At 37.4% G+C, this 21,629-nt stretch overlaps 1 protein-coding gene across 1 annotated transcript in view; it reads left to right on the top strand.

The window, feature by feature from the left end:
- LOC107598230 (semaphorin-4A-like) overlaps positions 1-21,093 on the top strand; it is a 36,287-nt gene extending 15,194 nt beyond the window's left edge. The window contains exons 3-11 of the mRNA XM_016289509.1: positions 6,674-6,834; positions 8,186-8,245; positions 8,363-8,461; positions 9,402-9,503; positions 15,188-15,377; positions 16,198-16,313; positions 16,583-16,743; positions 16,925-17,013; positions 19,532-21,093. Of these exons, the coding sequence (XP_016144995.1) occupies positions 6,674-6,834; positions 8,186-8,245; positions 8,363-8,461; positions 9,402-9,503; positions 15,188-15,377; positions 16,198-16,313; positions 16,583-16,743; positions 16,925-17,013; positions 19,532-20,385 (1,832 nt within the window). The 3' untranslated portion in view covers positions 20,386-21,093. The remainder of the gene's footprint in view (positions 1-6,673; positions 6,835-8,185; positions 8,246-8,362; positions 8,462-9,401; positions 9,504-15,187; positions 15,378-16,197; positions 16,314-16,582; positions 16,744-16,924; positions 17,014-19,531) is intronic.
- The last annotated feature ends 536 nt before the right edge of the window (positions 21,094-21,629 follow it).

Raw genomic sequence — 21,629 nt, 5'->3', positions numbered from 1 at the left:
ATCCTTCAGAAATCATTCTAATATGCTGATTTGCTGCGCAAGAAATATTTCAGATGTGCTACATAATATTTTTGTGGAAAACATGATATTTTTAAAGGATCATTTGATGAATAGAAAGCAAATTTTAAATGTTACAATTCAATATGTCCTTGCTGAATAAATGATCAATTACTTAAAAAAGTTTGCTGACCATAAACTTCTGAACAGTAGAAAACGTCTCTTAATTAAGAATAATTACAAAATACAATATAAAATAAAATACAATAAAACAAAGTAAGCATCGCTATACTGATTTGATATTCTATTTTCATTTCTTTGGTACAAATAAATGTCTTGGTCAAATAATTTGACCCTCTAACACATTAAATAATGCGCTTTGTGGTTTTAGGGTAATACATCTGGGTCACAGACAAGGAAGTTGAAACAGCCTACTTTTGAGAAACAAGAAAGTAAACAGATGAATTCGCTGATGTAGTTGAAAGTAGTTATTTTGTTTCTTCTTAATGAATGGAGGCCCTTGTTCTCTGAACCACAGTTATTTGATAAGAGGAGGCCAGTCTTTGAGCTGGCGAAGCAGGGCAGAATCAGACTGACCTGGCAGAAGTCACGCGAATCTGTTAAAAGGAGTTTCTCCTTGTTTATCTGAACAATTGAAAGATTGGATATACGGTTGCTTAGACATGCAGATACATCAGTTTCGCTGATTCAGGTCAGTCATTTGACCGGAGCGTGTTTGCTTACTCATTATATAAATGGCCAGACGTGAGTGTGAAGATTACAGGGCTTAATTCAGACTGAGTCTCTGTTTCCCAGCAGTACCAATTACAGCCGTGTCAGAGTGAGTCAGATCACACTAATGCAGGTGATTGAGTCTGATGTGATGATGATGACACCTGCAAACCTGCAAAAAAAAAAAAAAAAAATCATTTGCTGCTGTAGCTGCAGAAACATGAACACCTGACTTGATCAAATGAATAGTAGCCTGCGTCAATATGTGTGTTTCCTTTTATTTTTAGCATGTATGCAAATGATTGTTTCAGGTATATTTGCATCGTTAATTTCTTTAGGTTGTGGACATTTTAAATGGTCATCTCATTATTTTATGTGTTTATGAATTTGTGTGCATTTATTACAAGTACGTTTTTGTGCATGTAGCTACATTTATGTGCACCCAAATAATCAGTTAATAATCAGATTAATGACTCAATTGGATTGCAAAAACTCTTCACGTATTCTCCTCCATCGATCCGAATAAAATTCTGATCTGATTGAAGGTTGTGGTGTAGCTTCAATAATATGATCAACAGGAAAAAATTAAGCATGCAAATGCTTTAATCCGACTATCTTTTTATTCAGATTCAAAAATATCTTGTGCACTTGTGCAGTGCCGCCGTATGTCTTACAAGTTTGCTTATGTTGGTTTGTCATATATATGTCTAACTTTGACAAGTCACCTCCTTATAAAAAAACATTATAAACGTTTTTTAAAAAAAAAGTTCTTCTGATGCATGTCATCTTTCTTTTTAGATATGTCAGCAAGAAATGGCTATAATGCTGATGTAGCTCTGGTTGAATTATCGCAGTGTCTTTGGTTCTGAACACACACATACTCAATGTGAATTTGATTGCAACGTTTAGGGTTCAAATATGCAACTTTTAGAATCTGAAGTCAGATTGGATTCAATATTGATGAGAATTAGTGTTGTTATAACATAGTGATAATTTAGTTTTTTGACCGTTTGTCATACTCGTTTGTATTATTATGTTGGTAGAAGTTTGGAACCAGTCATTTTGGCTACTTTGTTGCAATAAATGGTCTTTTTATTTACTGTGGGGAAGTGATCTAAAAGTATTGAACAAAGTTTCAAAATAATTGGTAATATTTCGTTTAGGGACCAATTCTCACTATTAACTAGTAGCTTATTAGCATACATATTACTAGCATATTGGCTGTTTATTAATACTTATAAAGCACGTACTAATGTCTTAAGCCCTGTTCACACCAAGAACGATAACTATAAAGATAACGATATTAGCGTCCACACCAGCGAACGATATCGTCTGTTTATTCTAAGCGCACGCTCGTCTGCCGCTTTAAACTCTCGAGCTCGTTACAGCAGGATGGATTCTGATTGGCAGTCAATTTTTTTTTTTATCGTTCATCAGCTGGAGAAAAATTATTTTGAAAGTGATTCCAGAGATATCGTTTCTCTTTGTCTTTATCGTTTTAGGTGTGGTGTGGACTCTATTCTTTAATATTGAGAACGTTTTTTCGAACTATAGCTTTATCGTTATCTTTATAGTTATCGTCCTTGGTGTGAACGGGCGTTTATTCTGCATGACTATATTTTAGATCCCTTAACCCGACCCCATAACTAAACTCAACTACCTTACTAACAATTAATGAGCTACAAATTAGGAGTTTATCGTGGCAAAAGTTGTAGTTAGTTGTTAGTTAATAGTGCAAAGTTGGACCTTACAGTAAAGCATGACCAAATAATTTAAAGTAAAATTTACTTATCTTAAAAGACAAAGGAAGTTTTGATTCCTCATGTGACTTTTAGACAAATCTCATGTTACATAATCATGCATAAGGAATCAAGAGGTACAGACACAGTAGGTAATCAAGCAAACTTCCAAACTTGCAGTCTGCACCTCTGCTTGGTCACATTTACATTTTTTAGAGTCTGGGGAACATGTGCTTTGTTAGAAGACAAAGTACTTCTACATTAAACTGGCTCAAGGAGGTTTTAAAGTTTTGGGTTGTTATGAATGAACTGAAGCACTACTTAAATTTCTCTGGTCTGCACTGAGAGAATGTACCCTGGGGTTGCATAAATTCACAGCCGTGTGCTGACTGTCACATCCACGTTCTTTACAGCCCTCACAAACAAGAGAGCAGCTGATACGAGGAATTACAGGACTTTAGTTCAGTGAAACGCTTAAGAGGCCACAGATAAGCCAAGATTTTCTTGGAAATTCCTCTTCCTTCCCCCCTTTTGCGACCAGAACATTGAACATTTTAGAAGACAGTATGTCTTTTTTTTATTATGTATCAGATGTTTTTAAGCAGATTGTCATTTCCTGAACTGATTTTGGTGAAAAGTTACGAAGCATGTTAATCGTTATCAAATGAACAAAAGCATTTGACACAGGGTCAGGAGGTGTGAATTCTGTGGAGATTTCTGTGAAGCCACAATTACGCAGAAGTTGTCGTGTGAGTGGCGGAGGAGGTAAAGCAGTGCTGATGTTCTTCTCGCTCAGAGGGCTGTTTGGAGAAGACAGCTGGTATGCTGCGGCTCGGCTTTAGGATTAGCCTCCCCACGGAGCCCAGTGTTTTCATCTCAGGGCCATGACAGCGAGCGGGGAAGGCGTTCACATGTTCTCGGCAGAATAAGAACTGCGGTTAGAGCAAGAATGTGTTGATTTTAATGTGACTTAGAAGCTAATAAGCTTGCTTTGTCGTTGAGCTTCCTGTATGACCTCACTATCCTTGCAGTCGGCACTTTTCCAAACGCTCTGCGAAGGCCCGGATAGCGGAGTGTGCTTCTGCAAGCATTGGCAGGAGCTTTTCAGATCTGAAATAGTTGCGTAACACCACCTCACCCCCTTCTTTCCCCAGCTTGTGGGTGAAATGAGTTTATTGGATCCACAGAGTTCTGTTAAAGAAAACAGACCTTTGATCAAGTCAGAATTAATTCCCCTCTCACTCTCTGTGGTTTTTTGTTTTCAGTTTAGGTATTGAACTATGCTCATATTTGACCCAAGCAAGTTTCCTGTTCAAGAGCTGACATAGTTACGGATGCTAACAGAGAAGTAGACTTTAAGACATCATTTATAGATATGGTATTTAGGTTGTCATTGTTAACTAAACCACTTACCGTTTCAGTTCTTGAGAATAACATAACACATAGCTGTTTATTCTGAGGTCTGTACGTTCTCACGAACCATTGTGCATTTATTTTGGCTACTTGTCAACATACGATTATCTTGATTTAAATATGAGCAAAGTTCCATGTGAACAGTTCAAATTAAACTAAATTGAAGGTTGGCGTTACTGTTTTGCATGAAAACTTGTTACACAAGATACATTTTAATACATTTCACATGAAAGCTGTTCTTTAGAACTTTCTATTCATCAAAGAATCTGGAAAAAAAAACATATTGAGGTTTCCACAAAAAAATAAAGTAGCACAACTGTTTTTAACATTGATGAAAAATGTTTCTTGAGCATCAAATCAGTATATTAGAATGATTTCTGAAGGATCATGTGACACTGAAGAAAAATTCAGCTTTGATCACAGGTATCACTATTACTGTTTTTACTGTATTTTGATCAAATAAACGCAGCCTTGGTTAATATAAGAGACTTAAACATCAGAAAGATCAGGCCCTTTCTAACGGAGGATGCTGCACAACGTCTTGTCCAGGCCCTTGTCATTTCTACATAAAAAAAAAAAAATTCTATCTCTTTATCTATTCCTTCTCTTTCTAGCGTGTACTTATTTGAACAATGTCTAGAAACTTGGTATTTCAAGCACTTCCTGTATCTGTTTGCCTCTTTTAAGAAGAATCGCTTTATGTATCCCCCAATTGTAAGTCGCTTTGGATAAAAGCGTCTGCTAAATGTAAATGTAAATATTAAAAAATCTTGCAAATTCCACAACCAAACTGTTCAACCATAGCATTACTGCCTGCATGCATGCTTGTTTTTGCATGTAGATCATGGCAGATATCGCCCCAGCAAGCATTATGGTGTATATTTGTTCTGCCATATTAAACCAAATTAAAATACAATCAATAATTCATGCAGCCACCTTAATATTTTGTTCTTGGTCTCATTGTTCTGCTGTCACAGACGTGCATTGTGGTTTATCTATTATTTTTATTATACAATTTTTGTGTGCGTGTGTTGAATAGATCACTGACTTTGATGAGTGGTTTTCAGTCGCCCGTCTGCTGAGACATTTCAGCTTTAGCCATCTTATCTTAGTCTAGACTGAACCTGATTGAGCTGTGATGTTTCTGAGATGTGGTTTTTAGGGGAAGATCACGTTGCAGAAACCAGTTATTGGCTGCTATGTCAGGTTTGAGGCTCTGAGAAAACGGTACAAACCACATTTAAATTTACAAACATCAAACTAAAGGTGAACCAGGCAGCCACCTGGTGAAAACCCCCCCCCCACTGCAACTGTAAATCTAATAAAAGTCAAGCAAAAGCACGGCAGACGTTTATGACACACTCTGTTGCATATAAAGAATGAACAGGAAGTCGTAGTTGTCTTTGCACGCTTCACGAATAGACTTCTTGGAAATTACAGTGCCTTTCATCTGGGGAGATAGACTTCCTCATCATAGTGTTAAATTTTAACTTGAGGTTTAAAGCAAGATTTTTTTTTTTTTAGTGTAATTGACTAGGTGTGTCGAAAACTATACTGAAAACAAAACCATAATCAAGATTTCTTTTGTCTTTTCATAAGTAGTCTACCACTAATATTGTTTCTCATAGCACAAACCTCAAACCCTAAAATGTAAACATCAGCTTGTATCTCAACCCTATTTGATACATCAAGTTGTGTAATTTGTGCTTGCTAAACTAATCTCTTCATCAGAAAACCTGCAGACTCAAATTCTCACCAAAACACTGCGTCATTGTCATGAGAACTGTGTTTTTGTCTTTTGCCACAATTAATAATCAGTTGTTGCTGTGGAGGCTTGGCTGCCCCCTGCTGTCAATGATTTTATCCCAGTTTCTCTCATTATTGCTGCGGCTCAGTGTTAATTTATAACACATAGGCGAATATGATGGCTGCTTCTTAAGAAACCAGCAGTTTTGACAAATTTCATGTGACACTTGTCATAGTTTACATCAGCTGGCACATTAATATGCTTTGGAAAATCTTAATCCAGGAGTAAAGTCATTGTATATGTACCAAATTTAGCTGTTTTGCTTGCAGTGCTGTAATAGTACTACTGCTCTTATAGACTCCTGTAGTCATAGCTGCAGTAATTTAATTAAATTCACCCATTCAACTAAATGCTCTTGTCATCTTTTCACATCATGATGAAGAATTATCTGGGTTTTAAATCACCTCAGAATAAAAGAATAATTGCATTTGGAAATGGACAGTTAAATAGGATAAATAATACGTTTTTTATCATATGCACTCCATCCCTTAACTCTCATTAATGGAATATGAAAATAATGCCACATCTTAAAGGGATGGTTCAAATTCTGTCATTAATTACTCACTCTCATGTCGTTCCAAACCCGTAAGACCTTCATCTTCAGAACAAAAATTAAGATATTTTTGATGAAATCCGAGAGGTTTCTGACCCTGCATAGACAGCAACGCAACTACTACATTCAAGGTCCAGAAAGTTAGTAACGACATTGTTAAAATACAGGTGCATCTCAATAAATTAGAATGTCGGTGAAAAGTTCATTTATTTCAGTAATTCAACTCAAATTGTGAAACTCGTGTATTAAATAAATTCAATGCACACTTTAATGATCCCAAATATTGGGAAACACAACTCTTGCACTCTTTAATCGGAATAAAAATATTGGTAATTAATTAGTGGTAACTATGCAATAAGACTAATTTGCCATTATTTTTCCAATTATGTTTCTGCTCTTTAATAGTTGATTTTCTTTTCTGCTGCGTCACAGGTAGTCCAGGACGTTCCCTCAATATCTTCACAAACCCTGATGTGTACAACACCACCACGCTGTTGCTTAGCAACGATGAGGGCACTTTATTCATCGGAGCTCGTGATTCCGTTCTTTCAATCGATGTCAGTCAGACTGATGCGATGGCCATGAAGGAGAAGGTCAGTGGAATTTTGATTTAGTACTAGGTTATAACCTAGAAATCCACTGTGTCAGCACAACAAATCAGAGTAATGGAAACAAACATAATTAAACAAAAGCATATACTGTATATTGTTAATGGATCGTGCCTGGATGCTGTTTGGTCAATCCAGCATTCAAGCGGTCTCATATTTCACAATATAGTAACAGCTTCCATAGCAAATTATTATTGATGTAACCCTGGGTTAATTTATTATTAATATTAGCATTTATTTACATTCATTTATTTACTTATTTTTTTCCCTTGTGACCGAAGTGTTTCTATATTTTGTTTTATATAAAAAATTTACCTGTTCAGACATGTCTGTGACAAGAAGTTGTGTTTGATTTAATGTTATTGGTTGAAAAGTGACTTAATCCCGCCTAATGTCAAGTAGGGCAACTGTGATTGGCCACCGAGGATGTCAGTCGGGGGTGGGAGAGACGAGTTGAAAAAAGAAGTGCATAGGTGATGTTGTCGGTATGATAACAGAAAATGCATCACTTTATTTTGTGATGAACATGGTCAGAACTGTATCGTTTAAGTGTTAACTAGCATATTATTCTATTGTGAAGTCAACACGACGCCACAAAGAAGTCAATGCAACGCAATTCGGAAGAAATGCAGGGTTTATGCTGTATAGCCATTACAGTAAACAGGACTAACGTGAATCGCTGGTGAGAAACTTAAATCAAGTTTATCATTTAAATCAGCGACTGTAAGAGAGCTAGAGGTGATCAGAGTGATTGCCACAGACTGTTGTTGCATCGACTGTGAAGTTTTGTAAGTAAAATCACGTCGAGAGACAATTAAACGAATCTGGGTTCTAGCGTCAACAATTCCAGTGTAGATACACCTAGGACTGAAGGGGGCGCTACATTTATGTTGCATAGCAACCCTCTGTTATGTCAGAGACATAGTGTTTTAATTTATATACTATTTTATATAAGCAATAAAGCACTTTTGTACTTGTGACTTAAAAAGAGTCATGTAGTCATGACTATAATCAAAATTCAGCAAGATCTTTCATACATTATTGCTTGAATAGATTAAGCTAAAAATGATTTTGTCAATAAATACTAGCTTTTTTCTCACTGAAATAAATACATTGTGTTTAAGTTTTATTTGTAAACTTTTATTTGTTTGAAGTAATCAGCGTGCTCTGAATGATTTAATATATGTGTATGAGTTTGCACGTATGTATATGTATATATTGTGTTGTTAATGTTTGTTTTCTTGCAGCATTTTTATACGATTTTAAATGAATAAATATCAGCTTTAATATACGCATGTGATGAATCTGACCCATTTTTTTCATACTCAAATTTCAGCTGGACTGGTCTCCGTCAGAAAAAGATCTTGCTGACTGTGCCATGAAAGGCAAAATGAAGGTATGGGAAACCATCCAGTGCTAAACGGTCTGACCTTTTTAACCCTTATGTTAAACTTAGCAAAATATCGGTCTTCTTAAGCTGGTGTTTAACCTAACCCCCCCTTTCCACCCTCAGATGGATTGTCATAACTTCGTGAGGGTTTTGCAAGTGCTGAACTCCACCCATATGTACGCCTGTGGAACGTTTGCCTTCAGCCCCCGCTGCATCTACATCGTAAGACCGACAGCATCCATCTTTTCAGTTATTTTTGCCCTTGGTTTACTCCCATTAAGCTGCCTTTTCTCAGTTTGCAACAAATGATAGACCGAAAGTCGTGCATTTCCGTTTGCAGTAGCACAGAAGCTGCATGGAGTTCCGATTATATGCCGATATTTAAATTAGAGCTTCCATTGTGTCAAAATATTTAAACTTGCATCTAGACTGTATACAACCACCAGAGCGGATATGATGTGCTCTAAATAAAAAATTGAGTGCAGGGTGAAAATTACCTATGTTTTTCTTTTAGACATATTGGTGATCAGTTGCTTTGTGTGCATTGTTTGGATGCATTCATTATTAATTTATTTTACAATGGTGAATTAGTGGAGGGTAGCAGCTGCTTCACAACCAGTTTAAAAGTTCTGTGTGGCTGCCACTAGGGGGCAAATAGTAACAATCTATTTGAGATAGTGGAAGGCTGCTTTACTGTCTAAGGGCCCAAGTTCATGTAGTGTAAACCCTCGCATAACTTTTTATAGTAAGATTTGATTAGTTTACGACTTCAGTGCTTTCAGTGCACTTTAAAGATGGAAACTTGCGTGACTGTCCTTCACATGCCATTGAGCATTCTGTGATCCTATCATGCAAACATTCTGTTTTAGTGCCTCTTCCTCATTCTGTGCTTTCATGAGTGTGAGAGGAAGAAGATCTGTGTGTGTGTGTGTGTGTGTGCACGTGCGTGTCTCGTGGGGGATGTGCATGCAAAATAGAAAGCTTTCTGAATGAAACCACCACAGCTTGTGAAGGATTTTATTAATTTTCTCAATGCGTCTTCAGATCAAATCTGAACAATCAGCAGGGCTGAAAATGTGGTGTGAACTTTCTCCTAGTCTAATTGCTTCAAGTTGTGATCAGTGTTTTAATGCACATATGCTTTATGTGCTCACCTCTACAGAATTCAAAGACATTTTCCATGGCTACAGGCCCCAGCGGTAAGCCAGAAGAAGGCAGAGGCCGCTGTCCTTATGACCCGTACCAGAAGAGCACCGCCATAACCGTGGGTAAGAATCCTTCCTCTATAACTACACCACTCAGAATGACATACCGAGTAGGTTTAAATTAAGTTGGAACTCATCAAGTATTAAGTACTTGGGGATTATAATAACAAAGGATATTTCTAAATTATTTGACAGTAATTATGGTCCTACAAGTAAGAACATTAAATCAGATATAGATAGGTGGTCCCAACTGCCCTTAGAGATGCATAACAGGATAGATACAGTAAAAATTAACATGCTTCCCCGACTTCTATACCTTTTCCAATCCTTACCAGTTGAAGTTCCATTAAAACAATTTACTGAATGGGATAAGTGGACTTCAAGAATTAAATTTAAAACACTGCAGCTATCTAAAGAGAAAGGGGGTAGATTACTAACATGTTTTTCAGACTATTTCAAAGCTGCCCAGCTAAGATTTTTAGCATGCTGTTGTAATCCAGAATATATAGCAAAGTGGAAGGATTTGGAGATCTCTCAGCTTGCTATAGCACTGCAATCAGTACTTGGTAGCAAAATCTTATATGGACAGTATTCTAAAAGTTTAAATCAGTGGACTAAAGTTCCTCTCAGAATCTGGTTTAAAGAATGCAAATCAACATTACTTGTAAGACAATCTAAACTACTAAAATGGGTTGTTTTCGACCCGGACTTTAAACCAGCAAGGGCTGATGGGAGGTTTCAGCTCTGGTATAGGCTTGGCATCACCTCTTTTAGTTCAATTTCGTCAAAGGGAGAATTAGATAGCTTTCAGGAGATTTCTGATACATATGGTCTGGAAAAACAAATTTTTTTCAGGTACTTACAAGTTAGGACTTATTTTAATAAAGAGATAAGATACATGGAGAAGCATGATACCAATTTAATTGATTTGTTCATTGATATGTATAAAAATAAAGACAATAGGAAACTTGTCTCAAAACTATATCTAGCTATTAAGTCCATTAAGAAACATTCAACAAATAAGGTTCGATTAAAATGGGAGACAGAAACCGGACTAAGCATCTCAGGGGAAGACTGGCTTAATATCTGTTCTGTACAGGCTACTTCTACCAGCTCGGGTATGTGGAGAGAATTCTGCTGGCGAAATATTATTAGATACTTTACAACCCCCAAGTTAAAAATCTATTCAGATTGGCGAGAATGGAAGTAGTCTGTGTTGTAGGAAATGTGGGGAACAGTTGGCAGATCATTTTCATGTATTTAGGGATGTAACGGTATGAACATTTCTTATCACGATTATAGTGACCAAAATAATCACGGTTATCAGTATTATCACGGTATTGTTAAAATGTGCTGGAGATGTTCAAAAAGTACCGACACATGAACACATCCATTGTGTTTATGACTCTGACACGGCTATTGTCTGCTGTATCATCTGAGATATACTTCCATCAATATGTTTATGTAAGAATGTATAGGTGACCAAATGACTGTTCTGTTGTTTAGATGTGATTGTGTTGTTGTTTCTTTTCTTTTCTAAAAGATAAAAAGAAAGTAAAAAAAAAAAGAATCCTTCCTCTGCCATAAACATAACAAGCTCGCATATATGGCCTGTTTCATTCAGCATGCGCACATAGTGTGTGTGTTTACTTCAGCATCTGTAACCGGTTACAGTATTCACATCGCTCACATGAGCAGCATTAGTGTTGTGTAGAAGAAGCATAGGTGGAAGTTAAGTTTTGGTGCTGAGCCTGTAAAAACACATCACTATAAACAAATTTCAGTCAGTTGTAGCATGTTAATGGATATGACAGTGTTAATGTAGTTGGTTTTGGCAGACTATATATGCTATATATAAGCTACAGAATAAGCGAGAATAATTGTGCTATTGCTAGCAGATTGCATGTGAAGGATGTTTTAAATGACATCTAGAATTTTATGACTGAATTAGATATTTATACAACAGACTTATGCAATAGACTTGCATTATAAATGAATGGAGCTTTGTTTATATTCTATTGTCTTATTTTCAGAGGTTCTTGGTCCAATAACAAATATCTTTTTTGGCAGACTTGGAAAGAAGGAAATTACTAGTCATCAAGTCTTTGAAATCACAAATACACTCTGTTAACTTGGCTCAGGTTTGAAAATATAAAACCGAGTGTTACATTACTGGAAACTATGCCATGTTTCCTGATAATCTCTGCCCAAAGGAAACATATACAAAGAGGAAAGTAAAGGACCAAATACTGAGCCCTGTGGAACTCTACACTTGACATGTTTTTGATCTGACAGTTCATCAACACAAACTGGTATCTTAAAATGTATAAAAGTGAATGCATGCAGTGTAATCACACCAAATTCCACTTAAAAAAATTAATCAAATGTTAAAATATTAAAGAGTTTTAGATGTAGAGTAGGGTTGGGTATCGTTAGAAATTTCCCGGTTCCGATTCAGGTTCCATTTAAATGAACTTTTTTTTTTTTTTTTGCTATTTTACCTTCATTGAATGTAGTGTTGCTGTAAGGTAGTAAGTAATGCTAGTCCATCAATCACATGTGCTTCAAAGTTGATGTTTTTTACACTCTCAATAACATTTTGCTTTTCAAGCAGGAATAAGCTGGTTGGCTAAATAGTCCCTTGAGGGCTAAGACACTTGTTCATTTCCCTAAATTAATGAAATATTAACCGTTATACTTATAACCATGTAGGCTATACACACACTCCATAAAGCCCCTATTTTACAAATAATAATGCAATCAGGAGATGGTGTGGTGTGATGCAATGAGTGGATTTTATAATTTTAAACACTTAAAATGCATGAAAGTGTTTAGTAATCATTTATTCGAGTGCGAATTAATCAAATGTTAAAATATTAAAGAGTTTTAGATGTAGAGTAGGGTTGGGTATCGTTAGAAATTTCCCGGTTCCGATTCAGGTTCCATTTAAATGAACTTTTTTTTTTTTTTTTGCTATTTTACCTTCATTGAATGTAGTGTTGCTGTAAGGTAGTAAGTAATGCTAGTCCATCAATCACATGTGCTTCAAAGTTGATGTTTTTTACACTCTCAATAACATTTTGCTTTTCAAGCAGGAATAAGCTGGTTGGCTAAATAGTCCCTTGAGGGCTAAGACACTTGTTCATTTCCCTAAATTAATGAAATATTAACCGTTATACTTATAACCATGTAGGCTATACACACACTCCATAAAGCCCCTATTTTACAAATAATAATGCAATCAGGAGATGGTGTGGTGTGATGCAATGAGTGGTTTCCACATTTTTAAACACTTAAAATGCATGAAAATATTTTCTATCACTTTGTTTATCACTCTTGAAATGACCTGTACACTAAATAATCTAACCCTCATACTTGCATAACAATAGCAGTCTATTTATTTAGTGGTCCAAGTTGAAGTCAGTATGTATATTAATGACAATATGGGACCAATATAATGTAATTTAGTGGTGGCAGGAGCTGCGCGCTGCCGGTATGTGTACAGTCCATAGACTGTAAAAAAAGATGGACGACGCGTCTCCTATTCCTTCCAATATAGAAAAGTGAAGCCAAAGCATCTCAGTATGGCCGCTGCCATCTTGAGTAAATGACGTCATTTGGAGCCCGAGTCTGCGCAGTAGAGATTAGTTTGGAGCCCGAGTCTGCGCAGGAGAGATTAGTTTGGAGCCCGAGTCTGCAGTCTGCGCAGTAGAGATTAGTTAGTTTGGAGCCAGAGTCTGCGCAGTAGAGATTAGTTAGTTTGGAGCCAGAGTCTGCGCAGTAGAGATTAGTTAGTTTGGAGCCAGAGTCTGCGCAGTAGAGATTAGTTAGTTTGGAGCCAGAGTCTGCGCAGTAGAGATTAGTTAGTTTGGAGCCAGAGTCTGCGCAGTAGAGATTAGTTAGTTTGGAGCCAGAGTCTGCGCAGTAGAGATTAGTTAGTTTGGAGCCAGAGTCTGCGCAGTAGAGATTAGTTAGTTTGGAGCCAGAGTCTGCGCAGTAGAGATTAGTTAGTTTGGAGCCAGAGTCTGCGCAGTAGAGATTAGTTAGTTTGGAGCCAGAGTCTGCGCAGTAGAGATTAGTTAGTTTGGAGCCAGAGTCTGCGCAGTAGAGATTAGTTAGTTTGGAGCCAGAGTCTGCGCAGTAGAGATTAGTTAGTTTGGAGCCAGAGTCTGCGCAGTAGAGATTAGTTAGTTTGGAGCCAGAGTCTGCGCAGTAGAGATTAGTTAGTTTGGAGCCAGAGTCTGCGCAGTAGAGATTAGTTAGTTTGGAGCCAGAGTCTGCGCAGTAGAGATTAGTTAGTTTGGAGCCAGAGTCTGCGCAGTAGAGATTAGTTAGTTTGGAGCCAGAGTCTGCGCAGTAGAGATTAGTTAGTTTGGAGCCAGAGTCTGCGCAGTAGAGATTAGTTAGTTTGGAGCCAGAGTCTGCGCAGTAGAGATTAGTTAGTTTGGAGCCAGAGTCTGCGCAGTAGAGATTAGTTAGTTTGGAGCCAGAGTCTGCGCAGTAGAGATTAGTTAGTTTGGAGCCAGAGTCTGCGCAGTAGAGATTAGTTAGTTTGGAGCCAGAGTCTGCGCAGTAGAGATTAGTTAGTTTGGAGCCAGAGTCTGCGCAGTAGAGATTAGTTAGTTTGGAGCCAGAGTCTGCGCAGTAGAGATTAGTTAGTTTGGAGCCAGAGTCTGCGCAGTAGAGATTAGTTAGTTTGGAGCCAGAGTCTGCGCAGTAGAGATTAGTTAGTTTGGAGCCAGAGTCTGCGCAGTAGAGATTAGTTAGTTTGGAGCCAGAGTCTGCGCAGTAGAGATTAGTTAGTTTGGAGCCAGAGTCTGCGCAGTAGAGATTAGTTAGTTTGGAGCCAGAGTCTGCGCAGTAGAGATTAGTTAGTTTGGAGCCAGAGTCTGCGCAGTAGAGATTAGTTAGTTTGGAGCCAGAGTCTGCGCAGTAGAGATTAGTTAGTTTGGAGCCAGAGTCTGCGCAGTAGAGAGCAGTTTGGAGCCCGAGTCTGCGCAGTAGAGATTAGTTTGGAGCCCGAGTCTGCGCAGTAGAGAGCAGTTTGGAGCCCGAGTCTGGTGGAGCCACGGTATCAAACTCCCGCCCAAACTCCCGCAGATTCAATCAACCATAACGACACGCCGTATTTATAGCATCAAATTATTAGCTAAAATCAAACTTATCACAAAAACGAACAATTGACCATATATCAGCGTGAGAACAACTACCTTTAATGACCAAAACTATCTTTTGGAAAATTGTATTGGAAGTGTAATTAATTTTTTTTATTTTGACTCAAGTCCCATTCGTTCACATGGAAAGGGCAGGGGTTTATGACCTGTACTGCAGCCAGCCACCAGGGGGTTAGTGTCATGAAAGCGTCCTGAGAGTACCCTTATTCTATTGTGTTATATACTGCTCAAAAGTCAGAAATTAATACATTTATTCAGCAAGGATGCGTTAAATTGATCAAAAGTGACACTAAAGACATTTTATAAAGTATTTCAAATATAGAAGCAAATCAGCATATTAGAATGATTTCTGAAGGATCGTGAAACTCAAGACTGATTCTGAAAAATCAGTCTTTGCATCACAGGAGTAAATTACATTTTAAATTATATAATTTTTTTTTTTTTAAACAGTCATTTAAGATTTTAAGATTATTACTGTTCATGTTGTATTTTTGACACGATATTCTCTGGTTCTGTTTTCTTATGCATTTAAATCTAACTATTCAAATTTCTGCTGTTTATCTCTGCAGTGTGGCCTCCATAATGCGTCGGACAACGCTCTGCGCTTTGTTAAGGACAACTTCCTGACTGATAAAAGTGTTCGACCGGTCATTCAGGGCCTGACACTGGTGTCACCTGATAAGAGCTACAGCAACATCGCAGTTCAGCGAGTCCGTGGAGCACGCGGCAGAGATTACACTCTGCTTTACCTGCTCACGGGTAAATACTGGCGCCTCACTGTCAGCATCACAATTAACAGTTCTACTGATAGTGGAAATGTAGTTGTATTATTAAATAATAGTATCATGAAGTATCATGGTGCTTGGTATTTCAGGACAAAGCTAAATGAAAGCTGAAGGGACACAATTTTGTTAACTACTACTTGCTGAATTTTTTTTCAGCAATTGAAATAAAATATAAATATTTGATAAAACTACATTTTGAAAAACTTCAATAAAAATTAGAATTGTTGCCTCAGAAATTAAGTTGCTACGTTATTTTAAGCTAAATAGAAATATTAAAAAGGTAATAAAAACAAATGATAACATTTTAAATTCAAATTAAGAAACTAAAAAATATTGAATAATAAAAAATATTTATAGATATATTTAAGTTAGTACAGTAGTTACGTTTAGGTATTGGGTAGGATTAGGACTGTAGAATATGGTCAAGCAGAATATGTGCTTTATAAGCACTAATAAACAGCCAATATGTTAATAATAGCAAATAGTTAATAGTGACAATTGGTCCCTATACTAAAGATATTATTTCATATCGAACCTAAAAAAAGAAAATTGTTCCTAAACACCATAAGAGCTAATGATAAGAGTAAAATATGCTAGAGAGAACTAATGACAGTTGCAATAGGAGTAATGGCTATACTCCTAAAATGAAGTGCATTGGTTGTTTGGCAAATTAGACAAAGAAAACATTACATTTTCCAAAATATTATTGTATGTACAGTTTTTTGTAAGGTTTCCTAGAATTATCCCCTCATGGATGTTTTCCCCTTATATCACCTTTACTGTGTTCCCTGTAGAGTCGGGCTTCCTGCACAAAGCTGTGCTCTTGGAGAACGGAGCTCACATCATTGAGGAGATCCAAGTGTTTCATCAGCCTCAGCCGGTCAAAAACCTCCTTCTGTCAGTCTCAAAGGTACCATCACTTGCGAGAACAAGCATCTGTGTGTGTCTGTATTTAATCCATTTCACACTCTGACACAATCACAAAGTCACTGCATTCACAATATCTTACTCTGAGACATTAAATCAGGTTCCTTGGTTATGACCCCTTTGGTGCTAATGTTAACTTTTGGTTTAAATATCAAGTGACTGGTGAGACACAGATGGTGTGTTAGACCTCTCCCATTATTGTTTATTGTGCTGAGCAAGAAAAAGTTGAGTATAAATGTGTCTCTGTCCCAGGGTGCAGTGCTGATAGGCTCTTCAGAAGGAGTCGTTTCCGTGCCCATGTCCAACTGTTCATACTACTTGAGCTGTGCTGAGTGTGTTTTAGCCAGAGACCCCTTCTGTGGCTGGGACCCTGTGATGAAGCTCTGCACAGACATACACAGTCACGACCATCTGTAAGTATCATCACAGCCAAACGTATTCATACCTAAATAATACTAAATGTCAAATATGGGCTTGGTTTCATTTGTATGAATTGTATTGCTTGTATTTCAGTATTCACACTCATTAGGTTACATCAGAAAACTGTGTGCATTCCAAACTGTTTTTAATGTCTTTTTTCACTACTCTTCACAGTGTCCAGGATGTAGATGAGGGGAATGTGTCAGCGCAGTGTACGTATGTGACCCCCAGGTCACGCTCCGGCCAGTCCCGAACCCCTTCAAGTGAGTACAGTTCATGTATATAATGTTTAGGCATCAATGTATAAATGATTTCTAATCCACAAGTCTCATGTATAATTTCTGTGTAATAGTAGTTTTTAATCATGTATAATTAAAATAATAATATATGATAATTAATTAATTGCATTTGCAAATCTTATACTCGGCTAGCTCAATAGAAGTCCCTGACATATTATCGTTTGTCTCATTCTTACTAGATCTTTGAGTGTGTTCAGTACTGTTTATGGCACTTTCTACAAACTTTTGACCTTTCCCACCTCCCATCCTGCATTCAACATTTAACAACAATAACATCATACAGCTGTTGGCACAATCTGATTAAATATTTCCTTAATTTTAGAAAAAAAAAGTAATAACCAAAAACTTAATATTTAGCAACGTCACACATTTTATACAGAACCCTGTTGCTGCATAATTTTTCCATTATTAAAAAAAATTATTAGTGAAATGAATAAGCCTCAGTCTGAAGGAAGCACCTCTGCACTTACTCCCGATTTCTCTAAACATGGGGCATCTACAGCATTATTTTAATTTTCAAGCAGGTTTTAGTGTTTAACCCTTTTATTGTTAAAATGATAAAAAAAAAAAAATTATGGTAAATAAAATATATCAGAAAGTGCAAACCAACATTTTGTCCCAAACTAGCCAGCCCATACTGAGTGATAGCATAATTTAAGATAAATTTGTGTTGGGGAAAGTTACTTTTAAAAGTAATGCATTACAATATTGCGTTACTCCATAAAAAAGTCACTAATTGTGTTAGTTACTTTTTATAGAAAGTAATGTGATGCGTTTCTTTTTGTCACCTGGGCTAGGTTTGCTCATTTGTTTTTAATTACAAAGAACTAGGGATGCACGATATTATCGGACTGATATCGGAATCGGACGATAATGGCTTTAAATGTAAATATCGGCATCGGCCCGATATGAAAAATGATGCCGATATGTCTTGCCGATAAGAAGAATACGTTAACTCACATGTGCTCGGGGTGTGCTAGCGATTAGATCACGTCAGTATTGTGACTCATTTTTAAAGCAAAGTTTTGTCTGAATGATGATTAGATTCACTGCTTTGGATCGCTGCATTTAATCTGTGAAAGCAGGTACAGAATGATGCTTTTGGTGTATGATAGTGTCAACAGTAATAGCAGGTGCAGCAGTGACCGCCTCCCCCAGGTCCTAACGCCCCGTTCTCTAAGGAGTTTTAATCTGTAGGGGGCGCTGTTGGCCTACTTTTAATTAAATTAAAAGTAAAATAGCCTACACAAATAACATTTAGACATGTTTCTGATTAAATAAAGCAGTAATTGATGTCATAAAATAATGAGTATATTTTGATTTAAAGGTCAGAAGCTATAGCTTACATGAAAAAAATCACAAACATGGCACTTGTAAATGAAATAATTTTATATGTACTGATGTATTCATTAATGTGTCATATGTTTTATTTTTTAAACAAATCATAAGCTCTAAAAGATTTTCAGAATTTTTACTATTTTGCTTTAGACATCTACAAATGTTAAATCTTAAAATAAAATGTTAGGGTTAACACTGCATCTTTCTGGGGGGAAAAATGCAGCGAATGATGGGTAGTTTATTCATAGTTATTTTCAAAGCTTCAATGTACTGTCAAAAAACCCTTCATTATTGTTTATTTAATTCTAACAAATAAGTTCTTGTTAAAAACTAACCAAAATTAAAAATATTTTGCTTATAATTTCTGCACAGGAGAGACTTGGTGTTATTTCCAAACAAAAGGAAATATATCGGTATCGGTATGAGTATTGGCCAAAATGAGTTGGAAAATATCGGTATATCGGATATCGGCAAAAATCCAATATCGTGCATCCCTACAAAGAACCCAAAGGTTATATTTTTGGCAACTGTAAAGGCCCTTTCACACCAAAAGTGAAATTAATAAGCCTCAGTCTGAAGGAAGCACCTCTGCACTTACTCCCGATCTCTCTAAACATGGGGACAGGAGAGCTGTCGGTGAATAAATGGAAAACAGAGTAACTGGCGTTACTCATTTGAAAAAACTCGCTCCGATATTTTGTTGTAAAAGTAATGTGTTACTTTACTAGTCAGACTACATAACTCGCATGCATTTCCCCCAACACTTGTTGCCCATTCTATTGTGCTTATAAATGTTAATACTTCTTTTTCTACTTAATTTTTTATGTTTTCATTTAATTGTAATTTTCGTGTGTTGTATTGTGTTTAGCGTATTTCTAGAAAATAATCGCACATTTAAACTGTTTAGTCATGTCATAGGTAAAGATAACAGGGATGTAACAGTTGCAAAAATTAGGTGAACATGAAATATTTTCAGAACGATAAGCACCTCCTATGCTGACTTTTAGTTTGGAAAATTCAACCAGCATTTCAAGCCTTGTTTAGTACTTATTGATGTGCTGAACATAGTACTGGTTTAACTGTGTTGCTGTCGTGGTGTGGTGTGTATGCTGACCCCTGACCTCCTCAGCTGTGTGTCCTCCAGGTGAAGTGGTGTCTGTGTCTCTAAACGAAGTAGTGGACCTGCAGTGTCCGGGAGCGTCACACCTCGCCAAACGCCACTGGGAGCGTCTCAACACCCAGCTGTCGCCCAAAATCTACATTCAGTCAGACGACGGCGGCCTCAGCTTTGTGGCGACCCCGTCCACCCTGGGACACTACCTGTGCCAGGCTGTGGAGAACGGCTACAGCCAAACACTGGTCGTCTACCACGTCAAACAGAAGAGCAGCCCCACCATCCTCCCAGCCACCCCGAACCGCCCACACAGCACCCCGTCCACCGAGGCGGGAATTAAAACCCCCGTCTCCACTACCAGACTCATAACACCTGAACAAACAGAGCCGAGGCCTAAACCAGACGAAGTGCATCCTACAGTCACACTCAAAGACTCGCCGGCGGCCACCACTCGCAAAAGCAGGAACTTTACTCCCAAGCTTGGCACAGAAAAGGAAGACTCCCGAATGACCGAGCCTGGTGAAAACCTCCAGCAAGCGGAAAAGCCCAGCTACTTTCAGGAGCTTGTAGTGGTGTCCGTTCTGTTAGCTCTGTGCGTCAGCGCCTTGCTAACCATCGCTCTTAACAGATTCAGGCATCTTTGTCGTAGCAGGACGGTCCCGCAAACTCCTTCCTCTCGCAGGGACGCCGAGAAGGGCGGAAGTGCGACGCCCCAGGAGAGAGAGTCTCTCAGAGGAAACTCGCCTCGTTTGGAAAAGCGGAACGGACAAGCTCCTAACAGACAGTCCCACAATGGTCAGGCACATAACGGCAAATCTCCCATCACACTGAGCAACAGCATGCTGAACAACTCAAACGGTCACCTGCCCAACACACCCATCTGATGCACTCCTCTAGTTTTCTGGGTTCACGATAAACCTCTTTTCTGAGCCAAACGGGGCTTCTGCTGTATCGAGCCCTGTCGCTGAACCACTTTGCTTTCCGAGAGGAAAAAAACTGGTAAAAACGGCACACCGGACCTTTTTTTTTGAGCTGTAAGACTCAAAGATCTTCAACTCTAGGTACTACAGTAGTGTACATTTTTCAGTTTGTTCATATTTATGCTGTAATTTATGTGACGACTGTTTGTTTCAGTCTAAAGTGTATCAGATTTTATGCCTCTCTAAAATCACATATAAACGTAGATGGTCAGTTTAAGATTTTCATTGATCTCTTCAACCTTTTTAATTGACATCAGAAGCTGTTCAGTCAGCTCAGTTTAAAATACACTTTTTAAATAATTTTATATTACATATTTTGATGAACCTTAAAAGTAAAATGTAATAAAGTTTCCTAAGAGAGGCAGCTGATCATCTGCTAATTTCAACTTCAAAGACTTGCTTGAATTTTCATATTTTCCATTCTGATCAAATGTTCAGTTTCCTGTACTCTGTCTGCATTGTTCAGAGTTGCTATATCGCACATCTTTTTTTAGTCTTTGCCTTTGTTCCTTGTTCTTATCTATTTCCAATTTTTGAATGTTAAATACGAGGTATGTCTGTTTAACTTGATTTTTTTCCCCCTTTCAGTTCACCCAAAAATTGCAATTTTGTAATTTATTTGCCCTCAGATTGTTGGTAACCAAACAGTTTCGGTTCCCAGTGACTTTTGTTGTATGTTGTAAAAAAAAGAAGGAAAAAAAACTTAATGTAAGACAATGGGAATAAAAACAGTTTGGTTAACTATGTTTTTCAAAAAATCATCTTTTGTGCACTGGAGAAACTCGTACAGGTTTAGAATGACATGAGGGTAAGTAAATATCAGAATTTCAATTTTTGGGTGAATTATCTCTTGAATGTTGCACCAATGCAAAAATTAAGCTTTCAAAGATGCTTTTCAAGTGGTTTAATTTAAATAAGTATTTTGTAATGCATAAAGTTTTGCTGATCATTAATGTGCAGGTATGGGTAGATGTTTCTCTATATTTCAGCGTAACAATATCTCAATATAAAAATAATACTCAAATGTGTTATTTCGGTATTTTGGACCTGGTATAGAACTATGTAGCCTGGTTACCTCGTTCAGTGTTGACCACTTCACTCTGCCCTAACCACAAAACACAGGAACTTCAACACTGGAACTGAGAAAA

The sequence above is a fragment of the Sinocyclocheilus grahami genome, unplaced genomic scaffold (genome assembly GCF_001515645.1).
Source record: "Sinocyclocheilus grahami isolate Dianchi unplaced genomic scaffold, SAMN03320097.WGS_v1.1 scaffold248.1, whole genome shotgun sequence".
NCBI classification, from domain to species: Eukaryota; Metazoa; Chordata; class Actinopteri; order Cypriniformes; family Cyprinidae; genus Sinocyclocheilus; species Sinocyclocheilus grahami.
Note: the sequence above shows the minus strand (reverse complement) of the source record. Positions and strands in the feature narration are given on the sequence as shown.